This window comes from Muntiacus reevesi, chromosome 12 (genome assembly GCF_963930625.1).
Source record: "Muntiacus reevesi chromosome 12, mMunRee1.1, whole genome shotgun sequence".
Classification (NCBI taxonomy): Eukaryota; Metazoa; Chordata; class Mammalia; order Artiodactyla; family Cervidae; genus Muntiacus; species Muntiacus reevesi.
Window position 1 is genome coordinate 53,641,651 of NC_089260.1, and position 18,747 is coordinate 53,660,397.

Consider the following 18,747-nt stretch of genomic DNA (forward strand, 5'->3'; position numbering starts at 1 on the left):
ATCTTTCTTCTTTTCTAATATGTGCATTTAGTGGTATTAATTTCCCTCTAAGCACTGCTTTTGAGGCATTGCACAAACTTTATTATTTATTTTATTTTCACTTAGTCCTCTTATAAAATTCTTTATACATTAAGAAATTCTAAATAATTTTTAACTACTTTAGGAAGGCTTTGCCCTATATTTTGAAAACTTTTGAAGTCATGATTTATTCTCACATTAGTCAATGAACTCTGTCATGTTGGTGGCTAGAGGCCGCCCATTCCTCTTCCCCAGTTAATTAATAATAATAGCCCAGGACCTGCCAGAAGTAATGTTCTTATTAGTCCACCCACAGAAAAGCCATATCAGAGTGCCCTATTGTCAGTTGGCCAATCTATACCATAAACTCCCAGCTTGAAAATAAGCAAAGAGATCTACAAAGGGTAGACAAAACTTGGGAGAGCTGGGAGCTTTACCAGTGGGTTCTACCATTCAGTTTTCTGCTACATGATTCTGCCTGAGTCCCATTCTTCAGGGGACCCGAGTCTTGCACTGAGAAAGGGCAACAAACAAGGCAGGCAAAGAATGCTGCACTCATAATTCAGAGTCTGATTTTGTCACAGATCTCTGTGACAACCTAGAGGGGTGGGATGGGGTGAGAGGTGGGAGAGAGGTTCAAGAAGGAGGGAACATACATGTATCTATGACTGAGTCATGTTGATATATAGCAGAAGCCAACACAACATTGTGAAGCAGTGTTCTCCAATTAAAAATAAATACTTTTTTAAGAATTTAAAAAAAAAGAATTCAGAGTCTGGTCAGGGGAGTCCATTACCAACACACCAGTTAGAGCCTGGCCACTCAAATGTGGCTCTGTGTACCGGCCACAGTGGCACCACCTGAGGCCTTGTCAAGAACTCTGAGTCTCAGGCCCCTCCTAAAACTCCTGGGTCAGAATCGTATTTCAGAAAGATCCACAGGGGATCCATGTGCATGTCACAGTCTACAGCATCCTGCCCTAGATAACTGTAGACAGTGATCATGCTGGGAACAAGGTGCCTGGGACAGGAAAGATGGAGGTACTGTGGTAGGCCTGTCAAGGCAAGTCTCGGGGTGGCTGCCCTTGAGAGACTGTAGGGTAGAGCTTGATTCATCTTGACCGCCCCCCACCTTTTTCTTCCCCCCACCCCACCCAATCCATGCCACACCTGAGTGCGTGTCACACACAGTGAGTATCCAGTGAACATTTTGGGGAGAAACAAGGCAAGGAACATAAGCCCCCCAGAAGCTATCTGCCTGTTTCATTAGAAAAGGAACATGAAGGGACTTCCCTGGTGGTCCAGTGGTTAAGCCCCCATGCTTCTGCTGCAGGGTGGTGCTGACCTCATCCCTGGTCGGGGAGCTAAGATCCTGCATGCTGTGTGGCACAGCCAAAAAATAAAAAACATGAAAATATAAATATTTCTAGTCTTCAACTAAAATACCCCTGGCCTGTGAAAGAGGAAATGAAATGTAATGCACCTTTTAACGGGTTCTGACTTCTGTCTTTTCCAAGAGCATTTTTTTCTTCAGAAAATAAATTGCAACTGGAAATTTCTATTAGCTTTTATAAATGTAGATGCAGAAAAATGATCAGATGGTTTTAAATTTAAAAACTGCTGGCTAGATATTCTTTCTCGTTCCCTTTTAATAGGCTCTAAACTTTAATGGTGTAAGTTTTTCTCTTTCCCTTCGGTTGATCAATGTAGTTGAGATTTTTCCCATATATTGGATTGTCATCTTGTGGTCATATAATTATGCTAGAGATGTTAAATATGTTTTAGACACAAAATTGTAAATATAATACACAGGAAACGTGAGCTTATTTCCATATCATTAAACTACATTTTACCCAGGAGCAAAGTGCATTTTTCATAACTTGCAAAAATTATCTTGCCTTGCAGCAGCACCACATATTTAACATTCTTTTAAAAGCCACTTGATTTGACATTGATATTTGGATTATTTTATTATCTAGGAATAAGGGGACAGCAGAATTACAAGTATCAATATATAACTGACCAATTAGTAAGATTCTACTACTATTCTAAGTGGCCATTCTGCCAATTAACATTTATTCTGGGTACAGGTTATAATTTTGGAGAACTGTTCAAGTGTAGATTCTCCATGGCAGTGCTTAAGCATAGAAAGCATAAAAGTTGCTTATGTCTCCAAAAGTAAATTCTAACAGCAGTTGTCCTTATCAGTTACTTTTTTGCAATTGGATTTTCATAACAAAGAATGCTCCTGTTTTTATTCTGGTGGCATTGAGACGTTTTGGGTTTATCAGCTTAATAATTATGTAAATTTTAAAATAATTTATCCTTTCCAATGTCCACAACTCTGTTCTTGTTGGGCTTTCCTTTTGAACCAATGCTTGAAGAAATGTCAGTATGCCTTCTCATATAGCAGTCTCAGTAGTACTAGATGCAAGTAAACGCTTTTACAATAAGGATTCCTATTGTTTTAATAGTTGTCATGAACACATGTGTTCATCACCCTCCTATGGATGAACCCTTTGCAGACCACTTTTACATTGGGTCCCCTTTTACTGTGCTTCAGAGTCAGCAGCTCCCCAGTGTCCCAGCCATCCACCACTTCTTCTGGGAGATCAGGTGGAAGAGACTACTTAAATGATTAATCAGGTAGAAAAGTTATCTTCATCAAAAATTGAATGTAATGTGTAGAAGGCACTTCTTTTCTGTTCAGGGTTCCTGATACCAGCTCTCAAAAACCCATCAAACATCCTTTTAGCTAACGTTTGCTATTAAAGAGAAAGGAAATTTATTTTTTTTAAGCAGATGATGTCCACTCGGTACTCTTTCCCCACAAAGAATCCGTTTTATACTTCGTGCACTTTCCCTTTTTGTCTCAAGAGATCTTTAGCTTTCATATCACTTATCCATGAGCCCAGCCTAGACCCACAGCAAGATCTGTGCACTTATCTCCATTCAAAGTGTTTCACCTCTTTCTTCCTTCTGGTAATATACATCACTCACAGATGAATGGCACTGATTGACAGGTGGGGCAATATAAAGAAAGGTTTTGATCAACTTGTTCCGTGAAAGCATAATTTATGTGGCAGCATTTTTAGTTAATGAAATGAATGCTATAAAGATCCAGATGAAAATGACTGGTGTTCATGTGCCCATAAATACTTTTTAGAACCTAGTGAAAAATCCCAAGTTATTTTTCCAACGTTAGGTCCATATTTGGGGTCAGTTAAAGCAAACTAATAAGACAGAGGAACCTGGTGTGCTATAGTCCATGGACTCACAAGGAGTCAGACACAACTTACCAGCTGAACTGCAACAGTCTCTCAACTTATGTAACACCAAATGTTAGTGTGTTTTATTGACTTCTTTCAGTTAGCACAACTTGATACTTCAGAATATATTCTGATTCATAGCCTTGAAACTACAAAATGTCTCTAGGCATCCTAAGATTCAGAAGATAAAGCATTTGAAAATCAAATTGCTAATTCCCAAACAGATATCAGACTATCAGATTGCTTCATTAAAAAAAAAAATATTTTGACTTGATTGTGCATTGAATTTTTAGGATTTAAAAAATCATCCTGTAGTGGAAAAGCCACATAATTATTTTATTTTTGTTCAGTTCTTTCTCACATTATCTTAGACAAATCATTACTTTCCTGAAAATACAGTAGATACAGTGACCCTCCAACAATCAGTTGGTGTGTCTAGTGTCAATAATATAACCTCCAGAGGTAGTTTCTACTCATTTCATTTCCAGATGTCTTCTTATATTGAAAAGCACTCTCAATTCTTAGTATTGCTCACTGCAGTCTCAGTGCAATGCAGACAGATTGCCTGTTGCAGCATTATTTGCACTTTTCAGAACCATCTGTCAGCCATTAGTTCTTTGCTTGGAAGTCACACTCCTTCCCCTGCAGTTTTGTAGTAGTATGCTTTCAGTTACAGAAATTAATCCCCTCTGACTTGTGTTATAGCATATCTCCCAGCACTGGGAGCTCTTCAAGCTCAGGGACAGTGTATCTATCTTTATTTCTCTGAGGGCCTCTGATAGTACCTGGCTCAGAGTAAGCGTGCAGGAAAATATTTTGAACTGAATTTCCTACCCAAGAAATCAGTACATTAAATTCAGTCATTCGAGGTTCTAACTGCATCTTCCCCAGTAAGCTCTTTCAACCATCTTATGTTAAAAGGACACCTGTAAACATCAAATCAAACACAGGGTCCTATAGGCTTTGCCATTTGGCAGCCTGGGACCAGTTCCAGCTGATCCACCTACTGCATAACTGAAGAATCCCTACTTGGGCCTTAAGGGGTGTGACAGTCTCACTTGGTTATTGTGAGGGTTAAATAAAGCTGTGCTTATCAACTTCTTAGCACTGTGCTTGGTATATAAGGTGGGACCAACAAGTATCAAATATTATTAATAAGAGAACCTAAGACCACAGCTACCAAAGGCTGGCACTGAGCAGTTGAAGAGACTGATGGGTAGACAGTTGCCCACTTGTTGGGTATGCGTGTGTGTGTGCGAGCTCAGTCATGTCCAACTCTCTGGGACCCCATGGACTGTAGCCCTCCACTTTCCTGTGTTCATGGAATTTTCTAGGCAAGAATACAGGACTGGATTGCCCTTTACTTCTCCAGGGGATCTTCCCAACCAAGAGGTCAAACCTAAGTCTCATACATCTCTTATATCTCCCACGTTAGCCGGCAGATTCTTTACTACTGGACCACTTGGGAAGTCCTCTTGTTAGGTATAACCTTCTTGTTCAAATAGGTTGTACTAAGTTAGTTTCCCAGAGAAATAAACTTAAGGTGTGAAAGGTGTGTTTGCTATTTTTTATAATTGATATGTCAAAAAATTTTGTGCCAAAAAAAAAAAAATTGTGCCATCATCACACAGGGTTATAATCATGCAGAATTGTGATTTTTTTTAACTCTTTTGACCATAATTACTCTAATTTCACCATATAGTTGGTAGACGTTAAACCTGTAAACGATAGATAATTCAAATTCTTAACTTTAGTGCTTTAAAATTAGCCACCATTAAAACCTAATTATTGGTTAAGTGAGTCTATGTTAGCCGACATTGAAAGATCGAAAAACTTGAAGATATTTGTCCAAATTAAAATCGGAATATGTAGCTCATATATTTTAAATGAACATGTGTGCTTCTGCAGTAATAATTTTATTATCACCAAGCTACAGGATGGAGTTTTAATTATGACCTTTCTATCAGTAGAAGCCATGTATTTGGGATTAAAAACCTACTGCTTTAACTAGTCTAGTTAAAGACTATAGCTTGATACATTCTGGGCTCCAACTTTTATAAAAACCAGAGAACACTTCTAATAACACTTTTCTAATTTCATGGTTCAGTGCACAGTCAGTAAAGATTTAAATAATTCAGAAAGAAAGTCTATTCTCTCTCTTTATTAGAAGTTTGAGTCATGCAAATTCTTTGACATTAAATAGGTTTTTAACCCTTTTAATAACTTTTTTATAATGAAATATATTGGCAGTTGTTTTAAAGAAAGGGTTTTTATATTAGCATGAATAGCAGTCAGCAGTTTTATGATTGGAGACCTTGACCTTATATGACTCAAAGTGTATAAAAGCATAAATGAGCAAGTAATGTTAATATTAACTAAATTAGGTATACCCAGAATTATAGAGACTGTATATAACTACATTCATCCCATTATCTAACATGCTATAAAATTTTGGCAGACAAATATTTGAATCTTTTAATTGTTTTAAAGGAGCTTAAGGTCACTTACCAAGTCAGACACTTTTAAGGAACTGAAAGACATTGTAATTTTCCTAGACTGATTTTACCAAGTCATTAATATTATACTCAATAGGAGAGGATTTCCAGCCTCTCCTATCTTGGTTTCATGCTATTTTAATGTTTTATAATATATTATTAAAAGGATTATTGGAAGATTTCCATAATAACATACTAATTTTAAAATGCACTTTTTTCAAGTCCCCAATAAGTTGGGAGCATACAAATATTCTGTACAGGGAAACTATCTGGGCCAAGCAGAATACAGTTTTTAATTTTGCCTCTTGAGATGTACTTTTAAGGGAATGTCATGTGTATTTAATGATTTAACAGCCTCTAAATGAACTCAAATATCACTTTTCTGAACAGATATTAAGAAGTCAATATTCCACTTGACATCTCCACTTTTACTAGCATTCCATTAATATTCCAGTGGAAAGTATGAAATTCAGTTAAATTTTCAGGTCTGAGTATAGTATAAAAAAAACATTTCAGTGGACATGTGATGCTATAAATACACAGAGCAAGTTCTCATAGAAAAACCACAACTCCCACAGGGCATGTCTTGTAACATTTCCCAATTTTCTTATCACCTGTTCTTCCAATCCATTCTTTTTGTTTCAATGCACACAATCCTTTGAAAGAGTTCTGAAAATAAGGCACATTATTCAGTCCCTTCTCTGAGAACATCAAAGCAGAGGAAATGTGAACAGACATTAGCATGTTTGAATACACGTTAATATAAGATTATAGCCCTGTGAACAAAGCACTGCCTACACTTTGTAGTACAGATATGAAAGACAAGATCTGTACAAATAAAGGACTTCACTGACTCTAATCACAGGTAGACCCTGAGCAGACTCACAGACTCCTAGCACCAGAGGTGGACAAGTGTGTAGGATCTGCTATTTCAGACAGTGGAGAACCAGAGGGTCCCCCAAACCCTTTTAGATAAGGCAGAAATTTCAGTCTGTGAGCCTTCATGTCCTGCCTTTAATTAGAATTATGAGAGCTGTCCTTCTCACCTAAGAGCCAAGCTCATCCATTGCACATCTGTCTGTCTGCTTTACTTGAGCTGGGCAGAGGAACCATTCAAGTCCCCCTGAAGCACAGTGTCAAGCTTGGTAATACTGAAATGTTGATGGCGTAACCATAACAGCAAGAGACAAAGAGTGTTGACATGAAACAATAAAAAATGCAGTGCCTCAATCTGAGTAATATCAGTCTACCCCATAAGCCCCCAGCCATCATTGTGATTCAAAGGAGAGGTTATATGCACCTAATTGATGGGAAAGAATGGTACACTATGAACTGCAACATTTTTTTACACATTAAAATTTTTTTGAACTTTGTATCTCCCAGTTAGCCTGTTAGCATTGATCACAGCAAGAAAGAAGTTTACCTTCTCACAGCAACCCCCTGTGCTGTGTGTCATGAGCTGCCCAGTTTGTCTCACAGAAAGTCTCTACAGATGCAAGTTTTGGGTTGCCAGAATGCTTGGTCACAGCCATGTTGGTGGTTCACCATGAACTAGAACTAGTCATGGCAAGCAACCACTGTTGATAGCAAAAGATAAATAGCAGTCTCTTCCACAAAAAGGAATGCATGGGAGCATCAACCACAAAATAAATTTACATTTGGCAAAATGTCTTCATGGTTTTTATTTTAGTTAATCCTAACAATTGCACTTTGAAACAAGCATTTACGGTCAGTACATTTCTCTCATATTGGTCTCTTTAAAACTTAACCTCTATCAAACAAACTACACCTCATACTTTTTATCACATTGTCCATTTCCAAATTAGTAAGAGCTCGTAGGGAGGGATTTCTGTGTGCTTCTCACTGTTGTTTACCTGGTACCTGGAGCAGTGCCTGGCACAAAGGAAGCACTCAATCAATAATTGTTGTTGAAAAATTGTTATCCACCTATTTTGCAGAGGTGGACAATGAGGGCCAGGGAGATTACAAGTAGGATAACTCATTAGAATCAGAGCTAGTCTGATAATGTCATGAGCAGGGTTCCTTCCACCATAACACACTCCCTCCCATCTGGGAAAAGGAAGAGAAAGAAATCAAATAAAATGGTATAGAATTGTTTTTCCAGTTTATAATAACGAATCCAGATGCATACACTAGGGCAACTCAGGTGTTTCTTTTTGCACCTAGGGGATGTAGAAGTCGAGTTCTGTCAAGGAGGGTCAGTACCTGGCAAGGACACTGAGGACATTTAGAGGTTGAGGGTCCTACCTCCTTCTGTGGCTTTCCGTCTCTGACATTTGATCTTTGGTTCATCCCTGGAAGAACATACAAAAAATTAAGTTAAATTTTTTTAATTACAAATTTTAAGTGCTCTTTATCCAGTGTAAATTTTAGCCATGATGCTTAAAACTTTCAATGATGTTTTCCTCTGTCATATCAAGTCCCTTGTGTAACAAGGGTCCCGATTCATGGGAGACGCTGGCATGAGGGAGAGACCCCATCCGAAGGAGGCGGATGGTCTGGTGTGGTGGGAGCGCCTGTGGACAGGAGCACTTGGTTTCCGAGGGGGTTCTCATCTTCCCCGAGGATGGTAGTCCTGGAGATTGCTATGTCTATCCTTTTGGCAAATGTCTAATGAATTATGCTTCAGAGTTTTTGCTTTCTTGTAATAATTAGTTTTCTGATGACTATCCTAACTAATGGAAACATCCTTGGTGGCTCAGACGGGAAAGGATCCACCTGCAGTTCAGGTTGAGGGGCTCCCTGGGTGGCGCTAATGATAAAGAACCCACTTGCCAATGCAGGAGACACAGAGATGCGTGTTCAATCTCTGGATTGGGAAGATCCCCTGGAGGAGGGCACGGCAGTAGTCTTGCCTAAAGAATCCCAAAGACAGAAGAGTCTGGTGGGCTACAGTCCATAGGGTCACAAATAGTCACACACGACTTAAGTGACGTAGCATGCACCATCCTAAGTAAACTACAGATGCTCCATTCTAGTGCATTGTAAAGAAATCTAAATCTGTTCATCCATATTGTCTATGGGAAGAAAAGTAGACTCCAAATGTTAAATTAAAAAACAGGGTTTTTTTGAACATCAAAGTTGAAATCAAGTTATTCTGGTCAAATATTGAGGATAAAATGCATTTTCATAAAAATCCTCAATCTTTCTTTCAAACTGCATTTTTCCTCATTAAAAAAAAATTTAACATGTGCTATACATATGTATTTCCTAGATTTCCCCTCTTCTGATGTTAAATATCGGTCTTCAAAGTCAGAAGTCTAATAGTCAAAAATGTTAAAGCTTATTTAAAATACATGTTTTTAACTAATAAGTAGATCACACAAGGAGATCACATAGAAATGATTTAATTTGTTTGGACAACAAATAATTTAGCTCTCTCTTGGAAATGCATTTAGGAAAATAATAAATTTGATTATTAAATTTACCCATGCATTTGTTTGGGTGTATACATTTACATATTAATTGAATCCCTGGCAAAAATATGTAATCAAATTGGAGACTTAAATAATATCAACATTTACATTCTTCTCATAGCCTCTTAGAGTGCATTATTCCTAAGAAAAATGGAAACGCTTAGCCTTCCTGGCCTGATTAATCATGCAGGGCTGGATGGAGTACTAAGAGCGAGGCTCAGAAGCTTTTCTTTGGATGCTGAGGACGGTGTATATTTGATAGTGTGTATTAAAGGGACTGAGAGTAAGCACCTGTCACAGCCTAAGCCAGCGGGGTCTCCTCATGGCACTGGGAAAACACTCCACAGCAAAGGGTGTCAAATGCTGACAGACAGGGGTAAATGGAAGGGCTTCAGAGATTCCTCACGTTCTCTTGCTCCTGCTGCAACTGGCAAACTTCCAGGCCTCGCCTGCAAAGCCCACAGAAAGCAGCAGCTGGTGGAGCCGCATTAGCAAATAAGGCCTCGGGGCTCCCCATGTTCCAGGCTCTGTTCACCAACTGCTGTTCACTCAAACAGCTGGATCAGAGCAGAGAGAGCCAAGACGTCGTTCGAGCTTTATGTGTACAACTGTTTTGATACGGATTGTCTGCTGGAGGCAGCGATAATGATAGCTTTCAAGGCTCACACGTTGGACTGTGAAGGATGCTGATATTTGAAAGAAGAAAACAGACTCTGAAGGATTGGGAAACACACAATTTTAAATACTGAAACTCGGGGCTTCATTTGTTCTGATGCCATTCAAGTGTGCAATTTTAAAACCTTTTAGTTACTAATACAACTAATGTTTTAAGTACTTTTTTTGTTAGTTATACCAAAATGTTACTCGTTTTTTAAAACGATAATCTGAGATGAACAACCTGGGTATTTTTTTCTTTTCCTTTTCAAAGAGAACCCAAGAAAAATAATGTGCAAACGTGTTTAAATCTGTATCAGAGTGGGCCCACAGAGTCCCTCTCCAGCTGTTCCTCAGCCTGGCGCTCTTACACTGTAGGTGTGGGCCAGGGGAGAAAAGAACATTATATTAGCATCAAGCCATGGATGTAATAGGCAGGAGGGAGAAAACATGCTATCTGCTTTGGTTTCCTAATTGATTTTAACTGAACCTTTGCTTTCCATTAATTGGAAAAAGGTTTTGAAGGAACTCAATGAAAATCTCTTCATCATCATAATCCTCCTCCATTACTTTAGTTGACATTTTTTAGCTTCTATAATTAAACAACAATATTAATCCTCAACAAAAATCTAAAATTTAAGGAAACAGTTCCAGTTTTCAAAAAAGTGAAATCTTTCCTCTATGTTCAATGGATCAGGTTTCCCCAAAGGGGAGATAACATTAAGAGCCATTCAAGACTAAAATGCCAATGACATTCAGGACTTTGAGTCAAGAAGAAAACAAAGTTCACTGGGCTTGAAATAAACAAAATGAGAAGTTCACACACAAGTTAGAAAGCACCTTGAGACATTTGAGTCCTAAGAATTTAGCTAATGAAGTTCCCAAAATATCAAGGATTTTTAATATTATTTATGTAAAGCCCAAGTCATCAGTCCTAAATGTACCCAAGCATCTATTTGATGGAATTCAAGAAATACGTGTTGAGTATCTACTATGTGTCATGGTCTGTGCTAGATATGAGGGCTACAATGGTAAATGAAGTAGGTTTCTATCCCTGCTTTTTTGAGTTTATAATCTATTAGGGTGTATCAGGCAAGATTAGTTCTGCTACATACAACAGAAAACTTAGGAGGACTGAAAAAGATTGACCTTTACTTCCATTCCACAATACATACTCCCATGGTAAATAAACCGTCCGTGGTCTGGGGTCTTAATGATAGTCAGATACTCAGGCTTCTTTCCATGAGTCCAAAAACGTTAGGGTGACGCCTCTTGGTCCAAGACATTTTCCTGAGCTCTAATCACCACACCCACATTTTTTCCAGCAGAAAAAGAACAAAGGAAAGTGAACCCTTCCTTCAAGGAGATTTCTTGGAAGGACCACCCAACACTTTCATTTATATATTTCAGTAACCAAAACATGGTCACATGACCATAAAGCTGCAAATAAAGGAAGCAGTGTCCTCTGTTAGCCAGCTTTTTGGCTCGACAGCTAAATACCAGAGGCTTGTCCCTCTGGACCAAAGTAAATGAGGATCAGAGGGTACAGCTTGAGATTTCTGCCACAAATGGAAACAGACATTATTCATATTTTCTTTTCATCTTGGGACTAAAGCTAGATGAATTTCACAGGAAAAAATAAAGATCATCATACTGGCTAAAGTCAGTTTGCACTTGTAGTGTTCATTTCTTCATTTATACACTGACTAGATAAGTGTTTTTAGAATACTTGAAATGCCTAACTTAATTAAAAGAGATCTCAGAAAGGACTGAAAAATGCTTAAGTCATGTACTAATCAAGATTGCCTTTTAGAAATACATACACACTTAAGAAATTTAAAAGTAGTGCCCACAAAGAAAATACAAGCAGAATGCTTTAGCAGTTCAGAATAAGAAGGTTCTTGAAGCTTTGTAGATGAGCTGACTTTTGAACTTTAAAATTTATTCAGTGTTTGGATATGTGAATATGGTAATGGCATCGTGGAACTGTGACAAGAGCACAAACATGTACAATAAGCATATTTCTACTCTAATCTTTGTTGGTAGAGAGATCTGAGACCATTTAAGCTCTGCCATCCTCAATAAACTTGTGTAAACAGACATTTCTGCCTCAAAGGGGAATTATAAGGCCCAACAGGTGAAAGTTCTGTGCAAACCACAAATCACTGAGCAAAGTATTTTTTAACTGTTTTTCAAATTTTCAAACAGCAACTGCTCAGAAAGTGAATGCTGAAAGAGCAGCATAGACAAGGCACATGTTCAAGGGAGAGAGACAGAGGCAAAGAAAAGCATTTAGTTGGGTTTAGTTGAATAATTAGGTGTTTGACGGACACTTAAGGAATAAAGTTTACTTGGTATCTTGAATAGCATGCTGAAGAGTTTGGATTCCATTTGGGAGGCAGATATCACTGGGAAGTGTTTGAGTCTGACTCATGAAGATTAATATTACAGCACTCTTTGGGGTGGATGTAAAGATGTTCTTTTTATTAAACGTTAAGTAGCTGTTGCAAGTGAAGAGGGAGTGAAAGCCTGAAATATGTGAACAGTGTGGGGTGAGAGAAGGTCAGATGGGAGGGGTATTTTGGAGCCAACTGAGTGGAACCCACCAAAGTTTGATAGAAAAGGAATGAACCAAAAATTACTAGAACATTTTGAGTAGAGGTGATGAAGAAGATGAAGGTGTCATCGAGAGAAACTGGACACAGTACAAAATAGTTTTGAGAAAGAAAATTTGTTCAGTTTTCCAGCAGGAGTGATGTCCAAGTAGTGACATCTAGCAGAGTTAGACCCAGAATTGGGGCCAGAATTGTACATTTTCATTTAGAAATTCCCCACTAACAAACTCATGATGCATCTTAGCTGGATGGAAGAAATGTGACTCAGAAACAGAATGTTAGGGAATCATTTGCGGGTGGAAAGTCGTAAGAAGAATAGAAGTCATTGACTGTGAGCCAAGAGGAGTCAGAATAGCAATTGAGATTAAGCATGACTTAAGTGAATTATTCACAATACGTGGAAAATATTGGAGGGTAACAGGAAATAATATTTTGCAAGTTGATATTTCATATTTCACATTAAGATCTGTAGTCCGTCACTATCTTTCTAGAAGGAAACCAGTAATCAAAACATTTGCTTACCTTCATGAGCTGACTAATTATTTTTAGTTTTCAGTAATCAAGCTCCCTCCAGTTTAATTTGCCCCATGTTATACATTAGGCAGTGCTGAATACTGAACTGACTCTTATGAAAGCAGGGTGGAATGAAAAAACTCCTCCTAATTCAGAAATGTCACCAAGGGTGTTAAGATCTATTTCTAAGTGCATCTGAGGGGTAAAGAGATGAATGTGCTCTCTAACTTGTGCTTGCCACCCTCCACACGGGAGAAGTGGTCTTTGATTCAGTGTTAAAGTTGCTGGCTGCCTGGTCTAACACCACCGGTTACACGATATTTTGAACTAATGATAAGTCTGTTGAAAAAGTGATACCCTGTTGAGTGCTTCATGGTCCCTACCCAGACTGGTTCCTTACTCCCTTTCACCATGCTTCTACTAAAATTACATAGGTGGAAATACAGCTTTAGTACTCAGAGATCTACCCACCAGACTAATTAGCATGGGAGAAGAACAATTTTAAGAAAATATTACAAAATGGTGGAAGAGATAGGTGCTATGAGGTAGAATTTGTAGACATAAATCTGGAAACTCTGGGTGTAGGTAATTTAGAGATCACTTTCCGCCATGTCATGTGAAAACCACAGTGTTGCTAAAAGAGTGAGAAGTAAGCTCCAGATAAGTTGTACACTGTTCAAGTTTGTAACTTGGGATTTCTGTGACAGAGAAATAAAATATCAATTAGTTATGTACTTTTAAGAAAATAATTTAAAGTATGATTCTGTTATTAAACATTTTTAATTTACAGGACTCTACAAAACAGATATGTTTGAATATGCTTGTAACTGCTTTGTTTGGTTTAGGGTTGGGAGAGGGAGCTGCCCTGCATATAGAACAGTACCATTTATGGGCTCCTGTTAGCCAGTGTCCACAATGAAACCCCAGTCCTGTATGCTAAAAGTCTAAAAAAAAAAGCACAATATGACCTCAGAACCTTAAGAGTATGGGCCTGAAAAGAGATTCAAGGGCACAACTTGAGGATAGCCATGAATGCCAGTATTATTTCATAGGGAAGATCAGATTATAGAAGTTATATGAACAGTTAAATAGGAACAAAAACTATTTTAGTAAACATGAGTGGAGGCAACATGAATGGACTGAATAAAAACCGTGGGTTTGGGCAGACAATTAGGACAGGTGTGTTTGATTATCTTTAATTAACTATAACTCTCTCTTTAGGATACATAAAATATTGGATCAGCTGCTTAATACAGTAGGAAATATCAAAGACTGGAATCGAGAGATGTAGGTTTTAACTCCAACTTTGTGATTTGGGTAAATCATTTAAGATCTCTGGGTTTTATTCATTTATTTATATAGTTATTCAACAAATATTCAAAACCCCTTACCTCTTCTTTTCACTGAGCATGTCACTAGGGCCTCTGCAGAGCTAACATATTTCATTGAATAGTAATAACTGCTTAATGAGGGGTTTCATGGAAAGAACTCTGAGCTGCATTTGAAGGGTTAGAGGGCCATGGTTTAAATTATGGGGGGAGAGGTTGATTTGAACCAGGAAAGCAATGCCTGTAAAAGCATGGGGTCAGCCTAACCCATCTCCTAGGAGAGCCAAAGTCTAGGATGCCTAGAACTGAGTCTGAAGATGAAGCAGAAGCAAGAGTTGCAAAGGTCAGAAGGGGAGTATTGACTAATAAGATGACTTACGGTGGAGACAGCGAACCTGATAGGGAGTACACAGGCAGACAGCCTCTTCAGTCACAACTCCTGTTTCAGACAGGTCTAACTGGGTTGGTAAGATGCCTAGAGAGCATTGGTAGAAAATGATTTTATTACCAAAAGAAAAAAATCCTATGACTAAGTTACCTATTGCCCTTTTCATTATTTCCATGTCATGGTAACATTTGCAGATGGGTAATTACTAGGCATTCTGACACTATATGGGGTTTTTTTCTTAATGAAATAGAGAAAGGTAACTTTTATTTTATTTTTTCCATTCCCAAATGTAAATTTAACATATATCTATTCATGTTAAAAAAGAACTGCCCTTCTTTTTTCCATTTCTTTTTTCTCTCTGTTGCTTTATAAATCTTCTACCTGCATGAACTCCCCAGTACCCTTCAGCAAGAACAAAATTGAGCTGCTTCTGTAAGCCCCACAAAATATTCCCATTATTTTAAGTTTGAAAATGCCACAGAAATATTAAGTGAAATTCACCACACTGCTCTTATACAACACATTTGACCTCTAGATGCCTTAAGAGCTTCATCCTCCAATGCTTTTAATTCTAATCCTTGCAGAGACAAAATTCACTGCTTGAATTATAAGAGTGAGTCTCATTAAGGCTAAAAAGCAGTGACCCAGATAGCATAATGGATTAATATCATGACCTTGCAACTTTAGAGCTTTACATTCGAATCTGACTATGTAGTCAAATCATTTCAATAGTCAACTAATCAATTGGTTAATACCAGCCTGTAAGTGTTCTAAGTCGGAACTTCATAGATCATGTGGCCAATACTAGCCTACATAGAATTAAGCTGAGAACCATAGTATGCTTAACTTTCAAAACCTTTTTTAATTGCTGAGAATCAAAGAAATGGATTTTCATGAATTACTGTGAATGCTATATAGTAGTAGTGTATGTTAATTGCTCAGTCCTGTCTGACTCTTTGAGACCCCATGAACTATAGCCCACCAGGCTCACTGTCCATGGGATTTCCCAGACAAGAGTACTAGAGTGGGTAGCCATTCCCTTCTCCAGGAGATCTTGCTAACCCAGGGATTAAACCTGTGTCTCCTGCATTGCAGGTGGATTCTTTACATTCTGAGGCACCAGTGAATGCTGTAATCACTAATAATTATATAATATTGACACTCTAATAAACATCAGTATTTTGAAACTTACACTACCAGTATCTGTTAATGATATATGTTTGCATTTCACTGCAGTGTAAAGAAGGACTGTAAATATAATTAACCAGGTCTTGAGTAATGAAATGTAATGTCAATGGATTTCCAACATTCTGTACTTTAGTATCTTTAGGGTGATATATATGGTTAGGATTATCCTTCTCTAGGAGAAAGGTGGAAATGTGTATAATTGACCAGGAGTTTTAAACTTAAAAACTGGAGTTTTAAGGCCTAGGGATTTTTTTTTTTTTCCGAGAAACAAGTTTTGTGAAAAATTATTCCTGCCCATTTTTTGTAGATGCAAGATATACGGAACCCAGAAGGAACACAGTATAGCTCCCACCCTCAGATGGCAGCCATGAGACCAAGGGCTCAGCCTGCAGACCTCAGGCAGCCGCCGGGAATGATGCCACATGGCCAGCTCACCACCATCAACCAGTCACAGCTCAGCGCTCAGCTCGGACTTAACGTGGGAGCAGGCAGCGTCCCCCACAACTCACCGTCTCCTCCTGGAAGCAAGTCTGCGACTCCTTCACCATCCAGCTCAGTGCATGAAGACGAAGGTGATGATGCCTCTAAGGTAGGACTTATAAGAAATGCTTGCTGCCTAAAAAAATAGTATTCACTAGCACTTTCCCTGACTTCAGGTGGATGAAGGTAATATCATCCAAATGGGAAGCATTGTGGGGGACTGAATGAGTTAAATCACCTGCTTGTCCAATTACTTTTTAAGTTCCTAACAAATCCTTTAAATGCAAATGTACTAAACATAGGAGTAGGTTGCACCCCCACAGTACAGGGTCTGCTAGTGAGTAAGGGAGAATAAATAAACATCTAGGACTCAATATCCAAAGTCAGGCTTAATTCACTGCTCATTCAAAAATATCTTTCAATTTAACTACTTTATTTTAAAAAGGCAATATCCCAGGGATATAATGATGGGTCTGTGTGTGTGTGATGGTTAGAGAAATCTCTGAGATCATCTGATCCAAACATGTCATATTTAGGATGAAGAAAAGAAGGGTCAGAAGTACTAGATGATGCCCTTCCAGAGAAAGGAGCCTGGGTGCTTCTTTACTTATCTTTGGTTAAACCCAGGTCATTATGGTTGTCTGTCTGCATCACCTTCAGTTATCTGTATAAAGATGGGTCTTCATTGTCCTTATTTTTGGAAAATTAGCTACAAAAATAGTTAGCTCTTTAAAGTATTCAAGGCAGCCTTGTCAAATGATTGTGTCATAACCAAGTATACTCTCAGTCAAGAACACCAAAATCATCTTTTTATTGCCTTGGTTATCAGTCAGGTGGGCTTCCCTGGTAGCACAGTAGTAAAGAATCCACCTGCAATTCAGGAGAAGAGGGTTCAATCCCTGGGTTGGGACAATCCCCTGAAAAAGGAAATGGCAACCAACTCCAATATCTTTGCCTGGAAAATACCATGGACAGAGGAGACTGGTGGGCTACAATCTCTGGGGTCTCAAAAGAGTCAGACATGACTTAAATCGACTAAAGCACCACATCAGTCAAGCATCTTTCACATTTGACCCCTTGAGGACTCTTGTCCCTGGTTACTGTGAAAAATACTGGCTGCTACATGCATGCATCATATTCCTCCTCATTTTTAATGTCATTAATGAATTGTCATTTGTGTCAGTCTTGTTTCTTTTCACTTTGTGAGAAGTTTGTTTTGGGATTCTGATCTATACAGTGAACGTAGCAATTGCTAGCTACACTGGAGAAGGCAATGGCGACCCACTCCAGTACTCTTGCCTAGAAAATCCCATGGATGGAGGAGCCTGGTAGGCTGCAGTCCTACCAGCGAGTAGGGTACTCCTGCCAGGGTAGTCCTGGTACCCTACCAGGGGTCTCGAAGAGTCGGACACGACTGAACGACTTCACTTTCACTTTTCACTTTCATGCATTGGAGAAGGAAATGGCAACCCACTCCAGTGTTCTTGCCTGGAGAATCCCAGGGATGGAGGAGCCTTGTAGGCTGCCATCTATGGGGTCGCACAGAGTCAGACACGACTGAAGTGACTTAGCAGCAGCAGCTACACTAATCTTTTAACAATCCAAATAGTGACACATAGATTTATTCAGCCTGATGTCAAAAGACAAGGCTACTATGTTGACATTTTATTATTTTCAGTATTCTTAAAGCTCTAACATTTAGGGCCTTAATCCTCAAAGCACTACCAGGGTAGCTAATTCCTAGAGATAGTGAATGACTCCCCTGTGAGCACGTCTTTAATAGACATACCAACACATCCATAGCCACACCCAAGTCATCTCCTTCATCAAACTGTCACACACCACACCAATACCCCCGTCACATCTCCCCAGAGGACCAGGTACGGACAACTAGGGAACACTTCGAGAGCAGAGCCCTTGGAAAACTGTTCCGACCTTCCTGTCCTGAGCTGACTCGGCCCCTTCCTTTCTTCCCACAAAAACCACATTAAGGACTCTGGCCCTTGCCTGCCCGCTCCCATCTCTGCCTCTTGATGATGCTGTACGGCATGCTGGGCCTCCTGTTTCTGGGTTTGTGTGAGTATAAACTTCTTTCAAGACAGTCATTTCCATAACTGCTGTCTGCCATCCCTGATGAAAACAAATGCCTGGTACGTTTTAGAGCAACTACACAGCTAGATATGAGCGCCCATGCTGATCCCCTCTACCCCATGGTCTCGCCCTGTCAGTGAGCCATCCTCTCATGAAGGAAAGAAAAAGAGAAGGAGGGGACTTAACTGATAGGACTTGAATAATGTATCAGGCTAGTGAAAGCCTGATCTTTGGAGGATCACTTCAAGGGCAAAATAAATTTTTAAGAAAAT

General features: G+C 38.9%; 1 protein-coding gene across 2 annotated transcripts in view; it reads left to right on the forward strand.

Moving 5' to 3' along the window:
- TOX (thymocyte selection associated high mobility group box) overlaps positions 1–18,747 on the forward strand; it is a 301,092-nt gene that overhangs the window by 228,296 nt on the left and 54,049 nt on the right. For both annotated transcript variants that reach the window (XM_065902916.1, XM_065902917.1), the window contains exon 4: positions 16,212–16,493. In XM_065902916.1, the coding sequence (XP_065758988.1) occupies positions 16,212–16,493 (282 nt within the window). The remainder of the gene's footprint in view (positions 1–16,211; positions 16,494–18,747) is intronic.